General features: G+C 37.7%; 1 protein-coding gene across 2 annotated transcripts; it reads right to left on the bottom strand.

The window, feature by feature from the left end:
* Positions 1 to 1,460: 1,460 nt before the first annotated feature.
* LOC149480260 (uncharacterized) lies at positions 1,461 to 17,319 on the bottom strand. Of its 2 annotated transcripts, XM_089706803.1 has the most exons (11): positions 17,173 to 17,319; positions 15,276 to 15,359; positions 10,845 to 11,039; positions 9,848 to 9,960; positions 6,736 to 6,872; positions 6,319 to 6,480; positions 3,498 to 3,699; positions 3,320 to 3,365; positions 2,535 to 3,008; positions 2,305 to 2,414; positions 1,461 to 1,949 (listed from the first exon to the last, which is right to left on the bottom strand). In XM_089706803.1, the coding sequence occupies exons 1-11, from the start codon at positions 17,233 to 17,235 to the stop codon at positions 1,796 to 1,798; spliced, it is 1,740 nt and encodes a 579-aa protein (XP_089562929.1). In that variant the 5' UTR covers positions 17,236 to 17,319; the 3' UTR covers positions 1,461 to 1,795. The 2 variants fall into 2 exon arrangements, with proteins under 2 accessions (XP_089562929.1, XP_089562930.1); XM_089706804.1 differs by lacking the exon at positions 15,276 to 15,359 and having other exon boundaries at positions 17,173 to 17,318.
* Positions 17,320 to 19,787: the final 2,468 nt, after the last annotated feature.

The following is a 19,787-nucleotide window of genomic DNA, read 5'->3' as shown; positions in this document are numbered from 1 at the left end:
TAATGTTTGTTACATTGTTATTTTTGTGGGTGTTTCTTTGTAATAAATACAAACATTCCATATCTGATTTACTACGATTTTCACAATGGTATTATTGAAACATTCCATTTTTTCCGTAATAAGAATATTTTCTTTTTAGTTTACCGTTTGTAAGTGATTGTGTTCGAATAAGGGCCGATTTTTCAATGCTTGGATTAAACTTATTCGTCGAATAATGTACTAAACTGCCATTTTAAAAACGTATTGTAATTGCTCGTATTTGACAGTTAACGTGACATTTTAATATTATCGTGTAAATACTTTATTGGACGGATAAGTTTTATCCAAGCATTGAAAAATCGGCCCTTAATTTTTATCCAGTGATAAAGTACTTAAGTCTAGTCGTAATTTTTTTAGAAAGTATCTACTTTTGTAGCTTTTTACAACAGCCGTTTTATTTGGATAAGCCTAATATTAGATAGGTATGATTTAGGTGGCATTCACCCCTTGCCTTGCAATAGGCAAGTATGCCACTTAGAAATAATCGTACTATAAGTATTTTTTATTATTCCGTTGTTATTGTTTCTTTCGAAATTGATAGTAGAATTTGCAAATTAAGATTTTATTATTATAATGAAATTATTATTAGGAATTAGATGGTGAAATGTTTTTTCTAAATAATAAGTTTTTAATCACGGAAAGTTTTGTGTATTCGTACTAGTTACGTGTGTGTGCCATTCCATTGATATTCATATTTTGATATTATTGTTTTCGATATGTTTATAATTAATGATATTATAGTGTCTTGTGTTTCTATTAAAAGATTACGTATTTTTGTGCCTTTTTATTTCACCAGCCTTTCGGATCCTTTCCTTTGTAACCATCATGGATAAAAGCAATAGTAATTATGGCAATAAAACAACATTAATTAAAATAATTATGACATTAAAAAAATATATCTTGAATGCGTTCAATAATTATGTACCTACAGAATATCTACTTCATATTCAACTGAAAAAGTGTTATAAAAATAAAAAAATAACAATCAAACATCGTGGGCTATCAGAATATGTATAACTACTGTCTACTCCATGTATTTCAGCCGAAGAAAACTTTAAAAGATTCGAAAACTAGGAAAAATCGTCTAACATACTTACATTTTATTCTGATAACCCACGATGTGAGAAACCTAAAAAAAATATTGACGTTAAGCTGTATAGTTTCAACTACTTGTGCTCCGCGGTTTTACCCGCAGTGCTCCGCTCCTGTTGGTCTTAGATGATATAATATAACCTTCCTCGATAAATGGGCTATCTAACACCGAAAGAATTTTATAAATTGGACCAGTAGTTCCCGAGATATGCGCGTTCATACAAACAAACAAACTCTTCAGCCCTATAATATTGGTATAGTTTATTCACATGCTCTCTATGTGAACTTTAACAAATTTTGAATTGTTTGGGATCTTAAAAAAAACGATATTTCATTAACATGTCTTTTATTGTTAAATTTAACAAAATATAACATATCCTTAAGCTAATTTAACTTTGTTAATAAAACAATTTAACATAATAGTAGTAAATAAAAGAAAATTAATAACGTCCACTCTCTAGTTATCGCATAATTACATTACGCGTATGAAAGTGATTTTGTTAACTACCCTTCTACTAATGTAACATTAATGTAGAAATTCCACATAATTATACATAGTAGTAACTTAACAAATAAAAGAAGAAAATGCACAACAATTTTTAATTCCTTAGCACATTCCTTTGGCGGGAAAATGTGTTTGAAGGAACATTCGAGAATCTTAAATCTATTCTTCGTCAGTCACGTCGGGCTCGGCTTTCTCGTCTTCGCTGACTTCAGTGACTTCGGGTTCAGCTGCAGATTCTTCTGCGTTGTCTGGAACGACTTCGGGGCTTGCTGGTTCCTCAACGATGGGCTCTGCTTCCTCTGCTGGGACCTCACTGAAAAAAAAAAGATAAGAAACATTAGAATAACATTTTTAAGGCATTTAAAAGTCCGTAACGGGTTTCTTTTAAAATTAAATACCTAGGAAGTTTTTGCAATTAGAAATTAAAGATTTTAACAGATTTATTCTTTATACTACTACGATTAAATCACGTAAATCGCGTTTAAAATCCTTTAAAATCTTTAATTTCTTAATTTATAATGCGTAAAATCAAACACAACAAAGCACTAAATTTTTCGCAAGTTATTATTTCTAAGTTATGTTCAAGAGCACATAAGAATTAAAGACTAAATAGAAGTTATAAAACCGTGTACCGTGGTATTAATGAGCAATTTTATATAATTACGTACTTTGACTCTCCATCGACGACATCAGCAGCAGAGCCACTCCTTGAGAGTTCTTCTAAGCGAGCAGCTGCCAACTCGGATTCTTGTCTTGCAATTTCGGCTAATTCAGCCGCCTTTAAAGTAAAAAACATATTTAATTTTATACATGTTTAATCATTTACCTACTATAGCCAGAATTTTACTTAAAACAACATATTTATTTAGACCTAACATTATCTATTAACATAAAATACCTGTCTTGCAAGTTCTGCCTCACGTTCTTCTTGAGCTTGACGTTCTAATTCTTCCAACTTAGCTAATTCCTCTTGCCTTCTCTGTTCGGCTAGCCTTTCTTCTTCGGCTAATCTGGCTTCTTCGGCTAAACGAGCTTCTTCCGCTAGTCTCGCCTCTTCGGCTAATCTAGCTTCTTCTGCGAGTCTGGCTTCTTCCGCAAGTCTAGCTTCTTCTGTGAGTCTGGCTTCTTCTGCAAGTCTAGCTTCTTCTGCGAGTCTGGCTTCTTCTGCAAGTCTAGCTTCTTCTGCGAGTCTGGCTTCTTCTGCTAGTCTGGCTTCCTCAGCCTTTCGCGCCTCTTCAGCTAATCTTGCTTCTTCAGCCAATTTAGCTTCTTCCTCAGCTCTCCTGGCTTCCTCTTCAGCTTTACGTTTAGCTTCTTCGGCTTTGCGTGCTTCTTCTTCTGCTTTCTTTTTCTCAGCAGCTTCACGGTCAGCCTGTAAAATATAAAGCCATTTCATTAAAAGATAATTCATAAATTGTACCTGTTAAACCTAGTTATACCGTTTTTATTAGACATTTCAATTTCATAATAAAAATATGTATAACCACAGACTAATAATAATATACTACGTATACAAGTATAACATAACAAGCAGTGTGGGATGAAACGACATTCTTTGGCACAATATTCATGAAGGTATTTTAATAAAATCATTGCGCCCACCTGGTTATCGTTATATTATAAATAACATAGTTAATAGCTACATATTTATATCAGTTCTGTATGACAGATTATAATTATTACCTGGGCTTTTCTTTCGGCTTCACGTTTAGCTTCTTCTCTCAGAGCTCTGAAACAAATAATAAATATTTTAAAATAATGATATCTTTTTATTCATTAATTGTATCGTAGTGATATTATTTTTGTCAAAACGAAAAAAACATGCACGATATAATTTTTAGTTTATAAAACAATCACTTACTTCTCTTCAGCAGCACGAGCTTCTTCCTGCCTTTTCCGCTTGATCTCGGCCAGATCGACGGACGGAGTCAGGACTGGCTCGGCGGTGGTCGCGCGGAATCTCGCCTCGCGGTCCGCCTTTGCCGCCTTCAGATCGAGCTCGGGGTCCTCCATCATCTGAGGCGCCTGGAACTTGCGGCTCGGCCTCCACGGCAGGAGTTTCACTGCGCCGCGGCAAGGCACGCGTAGTAATAATGGTTATTGACGAGTCATGCGCTCGTCGAGGCCTCGGCCAATGATCGTTCGAAATGAAGCGATATATGAAATTGATCGCTCTAGTGAGACGGCGTAGCATTGGCCCCAGCCCGAAAGCTTATGGAAAAGCACCTCTTAAGGCCTTTGGCTTAGTGCTATGAAGCGGCTGCAAGCGTGGCTGGGCCGAGAGCGCATACAGTCGCAAAGTGTTGCATGAAATGGGATCAACTCAAAATTTAAATAAACAATCGTTTCCATTATCAAACAAAATACTAAGTGATATATAACTCAGTAATGGCATGTATTTACAGTAGTATAATCTTAAATAGGGTTAATACTTTAATATCATATCAAAGACTCAAAGTGAGAAAATATACATTTATGAGCTTAATTAGTCGAGAAAGCGAAGCGTTAGGAAGCGTGGACATCATAAGCGTGGAACGGGATAACTACCGTGCAAACTAATTGAAACAACAAGTGTGATTTAATATTTATTATGAAACAAAATCAGTTCTGTTTAGTGAAAACGAAACTCGATCATCACCGCGGCGAACCGCTGTATAACGACAATGACTAGATAAATGTACAAAATAAACCGTTCCTTTAAAATGTTAACAAAATAAGTCGAATCTGAATATAGTGTATAAAAATATATGATATTTCGGTTAGTCGGAAGGTGTTATACCGAGATCAAAGAGTGCGAAAATAACGCGACGCGGGGGCAAGGGAGCGGTTGCTGCGGCTTGCGCCCGCGCCGCGCTTCGCTGTAGGCACATGGGGAGATCCGATCTACGCGCACTGCGCCGCCGTCGTTTGTTCCGGCGCGTCTTTCGCTGCAAGAGACACCACACTCAGTGTTATACACAAAATTTATTTCCCATTTTAAAGCTCTCTATTTAACACCGACGACGTCGGAGTTCCGAAGCAAAGTTTTTAGAAAATTAATACGCCTAAGAGCTAACCTCGCAACTTGTGAATGATAGAGAAAGAGCTACTCACTAAATTATCGTACATTTGTCTTTAGCATTCGTGATTGAATGTGACTTTAATGTATAGAAGACTGGTTATAGACAATTTGCAAAATGAGATAAAATTAGCTTCTAATTCTAAGAAGATAGATAGATACTAATAGATAGGGAGGCGAATAGGGGAATTTTCAGTAATACTCGAGCGTGGCAGTTTAAGATATGAGAGATACCTTAGACCTAATAGAACAACCTTGTTAACTATTTAGCTCTATTTGTAGTGACGCGCGCCTAGGGTAGACGATCAGATTAGCAAAAAAAAAATCGATAGTCTGAAATACTCGAGCGCGTCAGATTAAGATATTGGGGGTTGATTTTAGTATTTTAAGACTAAATTTAACTAATCTGACGATAAGTCCTTGACGCCGCCGAGTTATAGGGTCGCGAACTTGTAAAAAAAAACGTTAATCCGGCATTCTCGAGCGCGATTTTTTTTATTTTTATCTTGAAGAATATACTTAATCTAAAACTTACTAAAAATACAAAATCTGCCGGTTTCCGCATGACCGGAAGTCTGGAGGAGCCATTTCGTCTTCCGAAAAACGCGTTGCAGTATATAAGTCGCGAACTTTACTTTTTCCAAAAAAAAAGTTTAAATAAACAAAAAAGGTAATTTTATTTTACAAAAAAAGGTCTCTTTTCATTTTTGTCCAAAGTTAAAACTTTTTGACTTAAAGCATCATAAAAACTCAAGCTCCCGGTTTTTTGAGTATATCTGGAAAACTGAGGGTGTTAAGAAAAATTGATATGCAATAACGATGATTAAAAAAAAGAAACCCAAAAACCTTTTTTGGTCAGATTAAGAGAACCCACCAACATTTTTGTCAGATTAAGAAAATGTGCTTTCAGGATACCGAGATAAACTTCCCCTATGAAAATCTGACGCGCTCGAGTATTTCAAAAGGACTTTATTTTTTTGCATTTTCAAACGTAACTATCGTAACTTATCGTAACTTATCGTCACGCCGGAATCGTCAGTTTTTTTTAAGGGGAGCTTCCTTGGGGCCTACTTAACACCCCTTCCGAAAATCTGACGCGCTCGAGTAAATTTTTTTTTTGTGCATTTTTGACGAATTTATATGCCTAGCCCCACCACGCAAACCGGCAGATTAGTATACCGTTGTTATCAGAGGCACTTGGGGCATACGTAGTATGAATATCTGACGCGCTCGAGAATGCCCAAGTAAATGTTTTTTTTTAACATTTTTGAAAATCCGTACGCGCCAAACCCACCGCTAAAATGGTTTTTACCATAGAAGCTTTTCTTTTCGAAATTATTTTATCTTTCGATTTTGATAAGTCTCGACGGCGCCGTTGAATTACGCCATTTAGCTACCTCGCCTCCCTATCTATAAGATAGGAATCAAATAGGAAATCTGTACAAGAATTAAACACTTAAATCTAAATATTTACAGTGTGGATAAACTAATACCACAAGATGATTCTTTAAGGTGATATTAAATAAGCGTTGCAGCTACGAGATTTCTCTGGCGTTTCTTTAAATTTCTTTTATTGATTATGCAGAGGATAAGCGAGCGCTAGTAGAGCGTTTTTGCGATATACCTGTGACGTTCTCGACGGCCAAACCGGCGGCCGCGAGTCTGTTCTTCGCGTAGAAGGATAGGAGGTTCACGTCATCCCTGATGCTAAGTTCTTTGTAGAGGGGTCTGCGGTTGGAGAAGGCCTTATTGCCGGAGTAGTGCACGCACGCGAGGTTGCCGCGTCCTGGCGAGCAACACTCTGTTACCACAGGGGCACACTGGGACTACACGTTACACCTGATTAGTCCAAACGCAGAATAGGGTCATACGTAATCCCCTCTTGTATTCATGTTTGGTCGGAGGACATTTTAGAGTTTAAAAGGTTTACAATAAAGAGTAAACACACAAGTAGGATTAAATAAGAGTTATGTCACATATATAGATAGATAGGTACTTTTAATCAAAGTTGTTATTAACGTCTACCTGCTTCCATAAATACCTGTAAACTTCTTAGCTGGCTCGTTGTAGAACGAGATGTTGTGGATGTTGTCAGAAACGCTTCTAAGAGGCAAGAGCAATTTAGCGACGTATGCGTCATTGCTGAAACGGTATGGGACCGGCTCTCCATAGGAGTATCTGTAATCAGTCGTAGAAAATAATTAAAGAAATTCTACACGACTGCTAGAAATTTACAAAGTACGACGATAAATAAAATTCTTATGTGTTTATTTACGTTATATCTAATAAAAAATCCAAACATTAAACATTCTTAAAGTACGAATGTCAAACTATTTTCAGAGACCTTGTCCCACCGCACAAGGTCGCGAACCCGATATTCAATTTGCGTCACAATTTCCTTCGATATTATCAACATCCGAACGATGTGTAAACTTTATTTAAACACAACGGATATCTCCAACCAAAATAAACCATAAAAATATAAAAGAACAGTGGCCGGTAAACATTGGCTGGCATTTAACTGATCTATAATTATATCGTTGGAGCGTACGAGTACAACGCGTCATGCAGATACTTTTGGCGGTGTAATCCACACCCACTCTGGAAACGTGTTCTTATGCATACATCTTCTTATATAGTAGTTGGGAAAATGGGCAATAGCTGTAGGTCACCTTATGTGTTATCACCTCATTCGATGTTTTAAATAAACAGGACGCAATTAATAGTTCGATCTGTGAAAACATTGTATGCTACGTGCAGCCTACGATGTGGGAAAGAAATAAGAATCTATAGGCGCTCAAAGATATTGCTGAAAATATTCCAACGTTTAAAACAATCCTTAGATAGGTATTAAAAACGTTAAAATTTCGTTTATTTATTCCTTGTTTGTCCTTTTCAATCTAACTTTAAACCAAATGCAATAAAGACGACACAATAGATAAGAAGTAAATTGTTTTTTTAGAAAACTGTATTATTGGAATCTCGTAGACGGGAATAGAGGTCCGCGCCACGCCGGCGTGCCGCCGCCGAGAGACCCCGGCGCGCCGCCGCCGCCGCCGGGTCACAGAAAAATTGGCGCCGAGTTCAAATTTTGCGCGCGAACCATGTGTCACGCACGCGTTGTTGTCTACAACACGGCAACGTCGCATCGATATAGTAGACATTGTCTACTATATCGATGCTCTTTATCCCGGCCGTGCAAACACCTAAAAGGAAAGCCTCAATGAGAGTCGAAACAAACTTGTGTCTGAAGTCGAGTCTTCTTAATCTTGTCGAGTTCAATCCCCTAAAGACACAGGTTTGCGCGTTCACCGCTAAAAAGACCCCATTTGTCGTAGAACATCGGTTTAAGAGTACTTCCCTTAGTATATCGCTGAAAATCGGAATCCTCGGAGTTGAAATCTCGAGTGACATTCAATTCCGCAGTCATTTGGAAGCGAAGGCTAAATTAGCCTCGAAAAAACTTGGTGTGTTCAGTAGATCGAGACAGTACTTCAAGCCGGCCCACCGACTTCAGCTGTATAAGGCTCAGGTGCGACCGCATATGGAGTACTGTTCTCATCTCTGGGGCCTGGACCGGAGCCCCACAGTATCAACTCCTTCCTCTTGACCGCATCCAACGTCGAGCAGCTCGAAATGTCGATGACCGTAGGCTTTCCGATAGGCTCGATCCACTGTCAGTGCGAAGAGACGTTGCGTCTCTCTGTATACTGTACACTGTACAGAATCTACTATGGGGAGTGCTCTGAGGAATTGTTCCACCTTTTACCAGCCGCACAGTTCCACCACCGGACCACACGCCGTAAAAACCAGTTCCATCCGCACCACCTGGATGGTTGGCGCTCCACCACTGTCCGCTTCACCCGCAACTTCCTTCCGCGTACGGTGAAACTATGGAACGATTTGCCACCTGCGGTGTTCCCGAACAAGTACGACATTGGGGCCTTCAAGAAGAGCTTGTTTGTCCATAAAAGGCCAGCAAAGCACATGTAACACTTCTAGTGTTACAAGTGTTTATGGGCGGTGGTGACCACTTAACATCAGGTGGCCCATCTGCTCCTTTGCTTGCTCTGACATAACATTGCCAATAAAATTATTGGCAATGTTTATAATTATTATCATGTTCATCACTAAATAGTTAAGCTACTTGATTTTAATAAAAATATTTTTAAAGTGAAACTTTTATTACATCGTCTCAAACTTTTTGGTCTGTGTAGCGCATGTCGCATGTTATTGCGGCTGCCGAGTAGGTATACCTACTCGGCAGCCGACCGTCACGCGACATGCGCTACACAAAGCAGTGTTGGGAACCGTTCGAACAGTTTCACTTTTACCGTGGTTTCATAAAACCACACAACATTTTTTTTTTATTAAACTTTAAGAGAGATTTTTCTACTGCCCGCCCACCCCCTAATAAAAAAAAGTTATTAGGGGGTGCCTAATAACTTTAAAAATAACTAGCCCACGCCGGCGACGCCGCGCCGCGCCGGGTGCCGCACCCGGCGCGCCGCCGCTGGGCTTTTGGACTGCGGCGCGGACCTCTAGACGGGAAATAGTTAGGCTATCATTTTACATTAATTAAAAAAAAAAAAATTATAGGGTCTTTAGGAATTATTTCCAAAAACATTTTACAGAGAGCTTACTCTATACAAAAATGTTCGTAAAAGAATTCGACATTATCAAATCCTGAGTCAAGTCCTACCTGTGCCTTCATCTCTACGCTTACTTTATTGTTTACATTGCACTGATGCACTGCCAAAGATGCTCTTTGGTGGGTGTTCGTCAATGTCAATGTCGAAGCGTCTGATAGTCTCATCAATGGACCGACTATTTTGGTCCTGTTACATCAGTATATGCCAAGAAAAACTAGACCCGTCATCACGCAACAGCTACGTGCCTGTATTTTTAACACGTGTACTGTTTCTTATAAGTTAGCAGAACTATAATTTGTGTAAATTATAAACAACTGTTATTTGTGATAAGTGATAACTAATGTTTCAGCTTTGTGTAAGTAATTCACGGATGAGTAGTGAGAAAATAGTTTAAAAAGATCACCCTGTACATTATGTAATCATTTAATTAATAAGTATGAGTAAGGGTATAGAGATTTGGGTTTTGGGGGAAATAAATAAGCTAAATTGAAGTAAACTTACGAGTAAATAGTGTCTAAAGGCGCAATAGTTTTGGCTCGCGGGACGACGGAGCGAGCGCGGTTCAGCAGCGACGCTGTATCCGCTCTGATGCGACGGGTCTCATCTTCGAAATTCTGCAAATCACAAATTATAGACACGTTTAGATTTACGGATGAAAATGCTTTGTTTATGGCACATTAGGTAACGCTTAGATAGTTCAAAAATGCGAAGTTAGTTTGCTTTAAATTTATTTTATTCTTTTTGAGAAATAAATCGCGAATTAATACTTACTTTATTTCACACGATTAACTTACTGAAACAATTATAACAGTGGTATTTTTCCTCTAATTGCTACTGTAATTGAAAATAATGAAAATTGACTTTAAATTGTTTGTGTAAGTACCTACATTTAGTTGAAATTTCTGCGTGGTACGATGTACATTACACAACAAAATGCAAATTATATATTCTTAACAATTCAACCATATGGACCAACTCCAAATACAATTTGACGACATTAATAAAGCTAAGAATGCAAGTGGCAATGACGGGAAATGTGCCAGGGACGTTGGTTTAATTCGTTTTCACAATCTTTGTTGGTTTGAATACTTACCTTTATTTTTATTTCTTATCAATTTGTTTGTGAAAACTTTTTAAAATCTAAAGGTTAAGTTAAGAACTGCTACATCAGTTGGTTCTATTTATCATGATAAAATAATTATATCTAATAATGGAGTGTTCAGTGTTCACACCTTGGAGAGTCGTCACTTTCTATTACTAAACTTTGAGATGTAAATAAGTACAAAATAGAAAAGCGTAGGTAAATTTTCCATTTCTATGTCGAGTATCTAGTTAGTTGTAACAAACGTTTTAATTATGTACATCTTTATAACAATTATATTATTATGCTAATGCAACCAACTAAACATTAACGCTTAAAATTCTGAAATTTCAGCCGGTCTACAGCCAAAACGACATTATTTACCCTATTTTTGTACAGATTTTACAACCAGCTTACCTTAGTAGATTCTTCGCGGTAGTAATCATCAAGAGCAGACACAGAGTACGCGGGTCGGCGGCGATACGCGATGCGGTCCAACTCCCGCAAGATGACAGATGGACGCACGCGGACGCGCACGATGTGGTGCGGCGCCTCGGGGTACGTGACGAGTCGAGTGACGGTGCGAGTTGTAGGCCGGTATATCAGTTCTGCCTGTAATTGTTTAGCATTCTAGAATGTAGGGTCTAAATGCTAAAGCGTGATCAATAGCAAATGCATGTAAATATACAGAAAAGCAAAAGCATGTAATATTCTTGAGTTTAAGATATGGGTACTAGTCATAAAGCTTGGTATAATGGTAACTATAATAGATACTAATTCTTAGTTGAATCCTGTGGTTGAATCGCATATAATGTCATGTTATAAATCCGCAAAGCTACGAAATGCGTCGCAAGGTGATGCAGAATATTTACAGCCGGACGAAGGTGCATATTTATAACTAAAAAGAATGTTTGAACTTTGAATAACATGTGTATGAATGTCAACAAAAATAGAATGGATGATCCATAAATCTCATATTAAGATGATACAATTTCTACTGCATAGATGCATAAATGATAAAGCTCAAAAATGAATTCGTTCTTCAATGAAAAACTCTAAGAATGTTTCTTATTTACTAAACAGGGATAAACTAAAATATTTTAAAGAATTTCTAATTACAGATAATAATATAATACTATACTGTACCAAATTATGTATCTTTAATGAATAATGAAAGATGCTAAAGAAATAAGAATTTCGATGGAGTAAACAAACTTTAACTAGAAGTATCAAGTAGGTATGAAAGATTCAATTTTTTTGTCTGTGGTTTCCACATGATCTAAGTATATTATTAGTTATAGTTTCTTCAATTTATTTTCCAGCCATTAATTATTTGATTCAAAACTTCACGATAAACACGTGAAAAGATAAATAAACTTTGATTATCCTTCATCGCATCTACTTTTAATTTCATAAGACGCATTTCGAGATTGCCGACTGACTCACGATCCAAACGCAGAGCTTGGTAAAATTAGATCAAGACTCATTCAATGATTTGTTATTAAGATATGTTATACTTTTTTAATCTTAACCTGAAATATTACATTACATATAGTATGAGTAGTATAGCTATTACTGATTACTTGTAGTAGAAAAGAGTATCATGTTAATAAACAAAGGAGAGCAGCAGAAAAGAAAAGGAAATTACTTCTAAAAGGAAATTTGATAATGTGTGTAGTTACCTTCCTAAAAGCTTAGGCAAGCTTTCAAAATTAGTTCTGAATTAAGGTATTTATGGGTAGTATGAATCAGAGGCGGCTCGCCCTAAGGAGCGCTGGTGCAGTGAACTCCCATAAATAATTATAATAAAATCATACTCCTTAATTTAATTATTAACATTAATTATTACTATTTAAAATCAATCGTAATCTTTAAAACTACTGTTAATACCAATGAATATATCCATCATTCCATCATCCCATACACCTGTATAATACCTACTGTATTATGTAACGCGCGAAGCGGTGCGCTCACGATTGCGCTCCAATGAAAAAAGATTTAGTACATTTCCTAATACGAAATCCAATAGGAGTGAAAGAGAGGGTTTTGCCAGAGCCCTGCGCGTGAAACAAAAGATTTTCTATGGAAAAGTAGCAAAATTCGGTGCGCCGCACCCGCAAACGTTGCCGGTTCGTTTTTACCGCCCGGCAGGACAGCGATTGCGACGTTGCCAGTTGCTACGTCTATTAATATAAACAAACCGTAGACAGAGAAACCAATTGGATTCTCTGTCTACGAAACAAACACTCGACTCTCGAGTCAACTTCAATGCACGCGGCGCGATTCATGCAATTTTCTAATTAAAATTATAAAATACGTGTTGAAATAGCCTGTACTTATCAGTATTACTTGTGAGTGTTAAAATGAACAATAATTATAATGTGGCGTTCATTAAAAAGTGTGATAAAACGTTACAAATTCGGCTTGAATGTAAAGCTAAGGGACCGCCACGGCCTGAACTTGAACTTACGCAAAAATGTACGACAAAAACGAAAACATATACCTACGCGTGTGTTTAAATCTGAACAATATGTAAAAAAAACCGTGGTTGTGTGGTTGTGATGAAAGCAACAACAGATATTTACGAATGTCTTGTCGCTTTAAGTTATAGATATTTTTGCACACCAAAAAGAAAGACGTATGTAGGTATTTCCTTTATAAGTAATTTTTTTGATAAATGTACTGCTTTACACCATGTATTTTCAGTGTTTTATTTCAAGTGAACACCCATAAAATTTTGTCACGAGCCGCCTCTGGTATGAATATATAATTTATATACCTACGTAATTAAACAAATCTGTATAATATTCACAAATAAAATAAGAACTTAGAAGATAGATCCTAACTCCTACTTTTCTTTTGGTTTATTTTTACGTAGACGTAGGTAGAGCAAAGTACATGAAACTTTTCCATCACGATGAGTCATGTTCCTTATGTTCCTTCCTCATGTTCCTTAGTGACTATTAAATTTATGAACAACAACATTAAATAAAAGCAATGTACGTACAACATTGTTCTAGAGACGCAATAAGTCAAACAAACAGAAACGCGTATAAAACTAGATTGTTTAGCTTTCGTAATACGCAGCCGTTTTCTCTTGGCCTTTGGTGTGCTGCCAAAAGCTCGTTCGCACAATCACAAAACATAAAGTTTCCAATATTCTGGGAATTTTCATAGGTTCTTGACTTTTCACGGGAATTATAAATATGTATCTAATAAAAAAACAACTGTAGTAAAAACAACTGTAGTCTGTAGATAAGTATAGTAGGTATGTGGTTTGGTAGCGTGACATATTCCGTTACCTATTAATTAATTAATTCACTTTCATAATTAGAGAAATTGAAACTCAGGTACAATAGTTTAAGTATCTACTATCTACCTGCTTATGTACCTAAATACAATAACTACCTACCTAAGTATTTCTGTGTTCCAGAAAACTTTGTTTAGGTTTTCTTTATCTCAATAACATTGGTAATATATTTAGTAATATTTATGAAATCTATAGTATCAAGAGAGCAATCTATTACTACTACCTAATCTTAAGAATTATTATTTCTATTCGAAAATATATAATTGTATTGGATATAGTCCACATAACGAGAGAAGCTATATTACTAGACTGCTACGACTTCTACGCACGTAGCACCAATGAAAAAAAATGCATAAAAAACATCCATTTATATATGTATATAGTCGAAGTTGTGTGGGTCTGTTGTTCGGTTATAAATGCAAATTTTAACTAAATCAATCGAGCCCTTCAAATTAAAAAATTAAACAAGATGAGAAAAATGTATTTTTGAATTTTGTAACGTAATATACTGTTCAAATAATTTAAACACGTTTGAGTGTCATATACGAAGTCACATCATGTTATATTTTTGGTAAACACAAGTTTATTTACCTATTTTTTTCATAGTTTCATTTAGCAGATGAAATAACTACATCCACATTACATTTTTTGTATCAAGTAACTTTTTAGTCCGAAATCATCTTTACCTATAAGTATCTGGAGGATAGAAAAATATTCAAATTGAAAGCGAATGAAAATATATGATACCTATATTACGAATATATACGACTAACACTGCGTGTAATTTACTCAACAAACTGACAACACAGAAATTAATTAAATGCATTTATGCTCTAAAATTATGGCACTCACTTACTCTCTCTCTATCACTTTCTTAGTTTCTTACTCTTTGCCTTTAGGCACAGCTTTAGGATATAAGAAGTGCACAATCCCTAAATTTTCATCATTATATACCTGAGTCAAGACGTGGTAAGTCTTAAAGTTATTGTTTACTAGTCCGCCCCGGCTTCGCCCGTGGTACATATTTCGCAATAAAAGGTAGCCTATGTCCTTTCTCGGGTATCAAAATATCTCCATACCAAATTTCATGCAAATTGGTTCAGTAGTTTAGGCGTGATTGAGTAACAGACAGAAAGACAGAGTTACTTTCGCATTTATAATATTAGTATGGATTGTTATTTGACGAACTACAACAAATAATATCAATTCATGTTGATGTAAATCTATTTCAATTTTATTCGAAGTTGATGTTTTGTAAATTAAAATTGTATGCATTCAAAGGCTCGTTATATTCAAATGATGGTAGGTACGATGATAGCATGCCTATGTAAACAATATGAAAGGTAAGCCTGTAACCTAATTGCAATGATTCTGTTTATTGCAACACCTGTGCTTTGCGTCGACTGTGCATACAAAATAAATATCAAAAACATAGCATTTTGAATGACGATGGTTTATTCTGCAATGGATAATATTGTGCTGTCATGATGCGTGATGAGAGCTTCTGCATAGCTTATTTACAGCTGTTCCCGACTCACCTGAGACAGCTTGGGTATATACGTGACGTAGGGGATATTGTAACCCGGTAGTAGTGAAGATATGTAGTACACCGATGACAACGGCTGCAGCGCGTCAACAAACAGGTAAGTTGGTATCATGTTTACATTATAATTTATAGTGTGTAATGTGTTTGTGTATTATTTCAATATCACCTACTATTCTCGGTTTATGTGTGTGAGCAAAATAGAGATTTGGTTTAAATAATGGTTGATCGAATTTCGAAAGAGAAAGTCAAATAATAATTGTGTTGAAATTGTTTTGTTTATTTGATAATGATTTATAAGATGCATTCATTCGAATACATTTACGTGCAGTGAATCACATTTCCTGTGCCTATTTATCTTGGCTAGATCTTTAAAAATACTAGGTACTAATAAGATTGATTGAATAAGTAAATTAAGTAAACATAAACAAATTTCAAATATGTTATGTTAGTGTATAGAGTCGAGTCATAATCGACCTTATAGTGTGAGAGGAGCACATTTCAGACAGAAAAACGAGAATTATAAATCACAAGCTTTATTAAAAATTCAGTCTAAATTATAAGATTATAATATATAAAAAAATCTTTAAATACTAAACACCAAAAAGCTGAGAGATACACGTCCACTTATAAATATAGGGAAAGTAGAGCGATCACATTGCGTTAGCGAATACTGATTATGTCGGGAGGGTCGTTAGGGGTGAGAGGAAACAGGAGTGAGGGTCGGGAGGTCGGGAGCCGGGGCGCTACACGCGGTAAGAGTAGTGGCGGTAGGTGGTGCCGTAGGGCAGGCGGCCGCTAGTGGTGGACGAGTAGGAGTAGCCGCCGGGCCCGCCCAGGTTGCTGGAGCGCTCGCTGGAGTACGAGTAGCCACCCGGGCCAGAGCCGGCGCGCCGCTCCACCGTGTTGCTGTACGAGCTGCGCTGCGGCAGCCCACTGCCCGTCGACCGCTCCGACGTGCTCGTGTATGAGTACGAGTATTGCTCGTCGGCGCGACGGGGCAGCGTGTCCCGGTCCACCACGACGTAGTGCCGCGGCGTCTGCAACAACCGCGCCCTTAGCACCGCCGCCCTAGCCGCGCACCCTCGCACCTTCCGACCCAGCAAAGCGACACACGAATGACTGACTACGACCGACTCAATACGTAGCGTAGTTGCTGTAGAAGACGTGGCGGTGCGGCGCGTGCTGCGGGCGGCCGTGCGCCTGCGCGAGCAGCACGTCCATGTGGTCGCGCGGCGTGCCCAGCGGGTCGGCCTCGTACGCGCGCTCGCGCTGCCCCACGGCCGCCAGCACGCGCGCGCGCGTCTGCTCGCGCGGCGACACGTACGGCGCGAGCGGCGCGAGCTTGGCCTCGGGCTTGGGCGGGATGTTCTGCCGCGTGACGGGGTCGAGGATGGAGCCGCGCGCGCCGGGCCGCGCCTTCCTACCGAACGCCGTCACCGGATCCGGCACGAGGCTCGGCCGGGGCACGAACGGCACCTTCTCCCAGTCGCCCGCCCGCTGCAAGCGTAGAATTCGCCGTTATTCAGACGGGCGTCGTCTCCAGCCGCGGCTATATTTGGCGCGCGCTAGCTACGCTTTCCTACACTTCGTTTTTCGTTTCGATCTGACCCACTTGCGGGACGCTACCGACACGTCCTATCGAGCCCTACGCTAATGAAAGTCGATACGACTAGACGGCTACTTAAAAAGCAACAATTGTAAGCGGTCTCGGATCTCGATGATAATTGAATGTTGTATGTGCTAACTATCGTTCTCTAAATGTAGAAAAACCGTGAAAAAACAATGAATATTGGATATGACGAGGGTCGTTTTGGTGCGAGGGCGTCCGGCTCCCGGGATTAGACTGGAGCGAGGTGCACGCTCAGTAGGAGTTAAAACATCAGACTTACCGTCGTGCTGTAGGTGGACCGGTATGGCCGGCGTGTTGTATAGAAGTCACTTTCGTAAACCATGATTGCTGCTCGGAATTCGTTCGTGTGTAACTCGCGACGGTTGGTCCTCGACTGGTGAGCACGCTTGGCCAGCCGCCGCGCGAACGCCGACCCTTATTTTTAGATCACTGTCATTGCAATTTTCACGTCATTCCTGATTCCTCCTCTGCTTTTCTTAATTTTCAAAACACCCGATTATGATGTCACAATTAGGTTAAGGATAATCATACTTTATGTGGAATGCAACAGACCATGGGCGTGTTTAAATATAACTGTTTATAATTGACGAGTCATCCAAATAGTCATCAGACGAAAGGGATCTAGGTTTTAAAATAACTATGCATAGTTTATAATTTTACAGTTTTGAATGATGTGACGGCTTGGCACGCTTTAAAACTCGAGTGGCTGCGTAGTGACAATGGAAAACTGTTCATTCTCATTGATGAGATTTTTGGATCCGTAGTTAACTCAAACATTTATTTATTCAATTAGTTAGGTACTTACTTCTTCTAGAAGCATTTTGGATCGTCGTATTTTTTACATTTACCACCGATTCGGAAAGCAGTATCTATGGAGAAGAACCAAAGAAGAACCGGTAAGAAACTCTATAGTTGTTCATTTAAAATCATCTCAATATTAAAATTTTTACATAGTAGGTAACTACATAGTTATATCTTTTCGTCTACATTTCGTTTCATTTATTCATAGTTTAACTCTAAGGTTTAACTAATATAATATAAGATTCAAGAAAAACATAAGTTGGAAAATACCTTAATTCAAATTTTCTAAGCCTGCGAACTTAAATTACCAGAATAATAACTAAATAAAATGTAGCCCATGTTATTTCCTAATAATGTAGCTTTCTATTAAGTAGTGGAAAAAGGATTTTTGGAACCTATTCAAAAGAAACAAACAATCATAATTATTGGCTTTGCTATATAAATAGATGTATTTAACAAAATCGTTCTCCGATCACCTAACTAGGTACCAGTTTTATTTGAGAACTTGACCTTTTCTTACTTAACATATCTATGTCTAAAATCTTAATTGTCTTAATTCTCAGCTAACTCGTGTAACGCGAAGGTCTAATCAGAATAATTAATATAGATCTTCCTTCCTTTTTAACAATCTGGCAGCCGTTCAAGAAGTTTGTCTGTAATTTATTGAGAAAACAACTCGAATAAATTCTGAAAACACTATTAGGATTTTATTATTTTAGATAATACACACATTAACGTTCGCAGAAAGATTACTGAGGATTACAAACAAAATAATATTAAGTTTAATTTATTATTTACCTACGTCACGTCAATGAAACAAAAAAATCTACTGGTATGAATGAAGTGTTGGAACCTTAGGTGTACCTATTATGAATTCCACATAACTACTATGTAGTAAGCATGCATTATGTATTTAGAACAAAGATTATAATAGGATATACTAGGGATTTAGAGTTGTGTCCTCTTATTGGCTACTTGTGCTGCGCGGTTTCACCCGTGCGCAAAATCAAGTTCATATCTTACATATCTATAACCATAACCATTCATCAATCAGTCATGTGTTATTCTGATGTATAAACACAGAACACATGTAAGTAGCTACGCTAGTATAAACCTATGTTCCTGTAAAGCTTCATCCAAATCATACCTGGGAAATTACTCTTTATTATCTACTTGTGTATTAGGTAGACTCAGGGCCGAGCCGCCCCTGTGTGCGAAGTGTGCGGCGCACACAGGCGCCAAGACAATAGGGGCGCCGCGCCGCCACTGCCACCAAAATTATTTTTGTTACCTATATGATTGTTTTTTGTAGTGGAGTATCGACAAGTAAGTAGGTACAATAGGCGCAATATAGGCCTTGTAAACAACAAAACATCTATAACGCTTATTGAACAAGTCTCTCAATATTTAATGTTTATTATTATTCACGTTTATGGTTTCATTTTACGTTTAGGGTTTTAGTTTACATTCCTTACGAGCTCAACGTTAAAACGGCGGCAGTTCTTTGAACCAGAGAAAAAGTACTAGTTATTTTAAACCGTAGAGGCGCCGAGTTTGTATGAGTATGAAATTAGTCCACTCATTTCGTCCGAAAAAAAAAAGGCAAATAAAAGAAAGTGAATTTGCGCATCTAATTTTTTGATATGTTGTAGGGGATACCTAGAAAAGCTTAACTTGAGTTTTTCGACCAAGATTTCCTATGAGCTTTCGTCGCCATCTTGAAAAAAGGGGTAAAATTGGTTTTTCGGCAATAACTCGGCTATCCGATGAAATTCGGAAATCACTTCTAAGACACTTTTTGTTCCTTTTTTAATGCTCTACAATTAAGTCCTGACCATTTTTACTGTATCGTGCATAGTTATCGAGATATCGATCGATAAAGTAAAAAATTATTGTAAGACCTGGCATCCGTTTTGACGAGTGTGTTTGCATTTTTTCAATTACAAAATTTTCTTGAAACCATTTTTCATTCATTTTACCGTGTGTTGTACTTTTTTTCGCTCAAATGTACAGTTCAACTTTTTTTTTACTGCACAAACAAATTATTTGTTTAATAAATATACTTTAGTGTGA

This window comes from Colias philodice, chromosome 18 (genome assembly GCF_061535455.1).
Source record: "Colias philodice isolate Cphi_HAF_F1 chromosome 18, ilColPhil1 Martin Lab GWU primary, whole genome shotgun sequence".
NCBI classification, from domain to species: domain Eukaryota; kingdom Metazoa; phylum Arthropoda; class Insecta; order Lepidoptera; family Pieridae; genus Colias; species Colias philodice.
This window is presented reverse-complemented; position numbering and strand designations above follow the sequence as displayed.

Excerpts from the sequence above, each read along its gene's own strand:
- LOC149480260 (XM_089706803.1), bottom strand. The coding sequence starts at position 17,235 with ATGGTTTACGAAAGTGACTTCTATACAACACGCCGGCCATACCGGTCC. Across the intron at positions 11,040-15,275 it reads ATATACCCAAGCTGTCTCAG|GCAGAACTGATATACCGGCC; the intron begins GTGAGTCGGGAA and ends AAACAATTACAG. Across the intron at positions 2,415-2,534 it reads AGGCAGAACTTGCAAGACAG|GCGGCTGAATTAGCCGAAAT; the intron begins GTATTTTATGTT and ends TTTACTTTAAAG.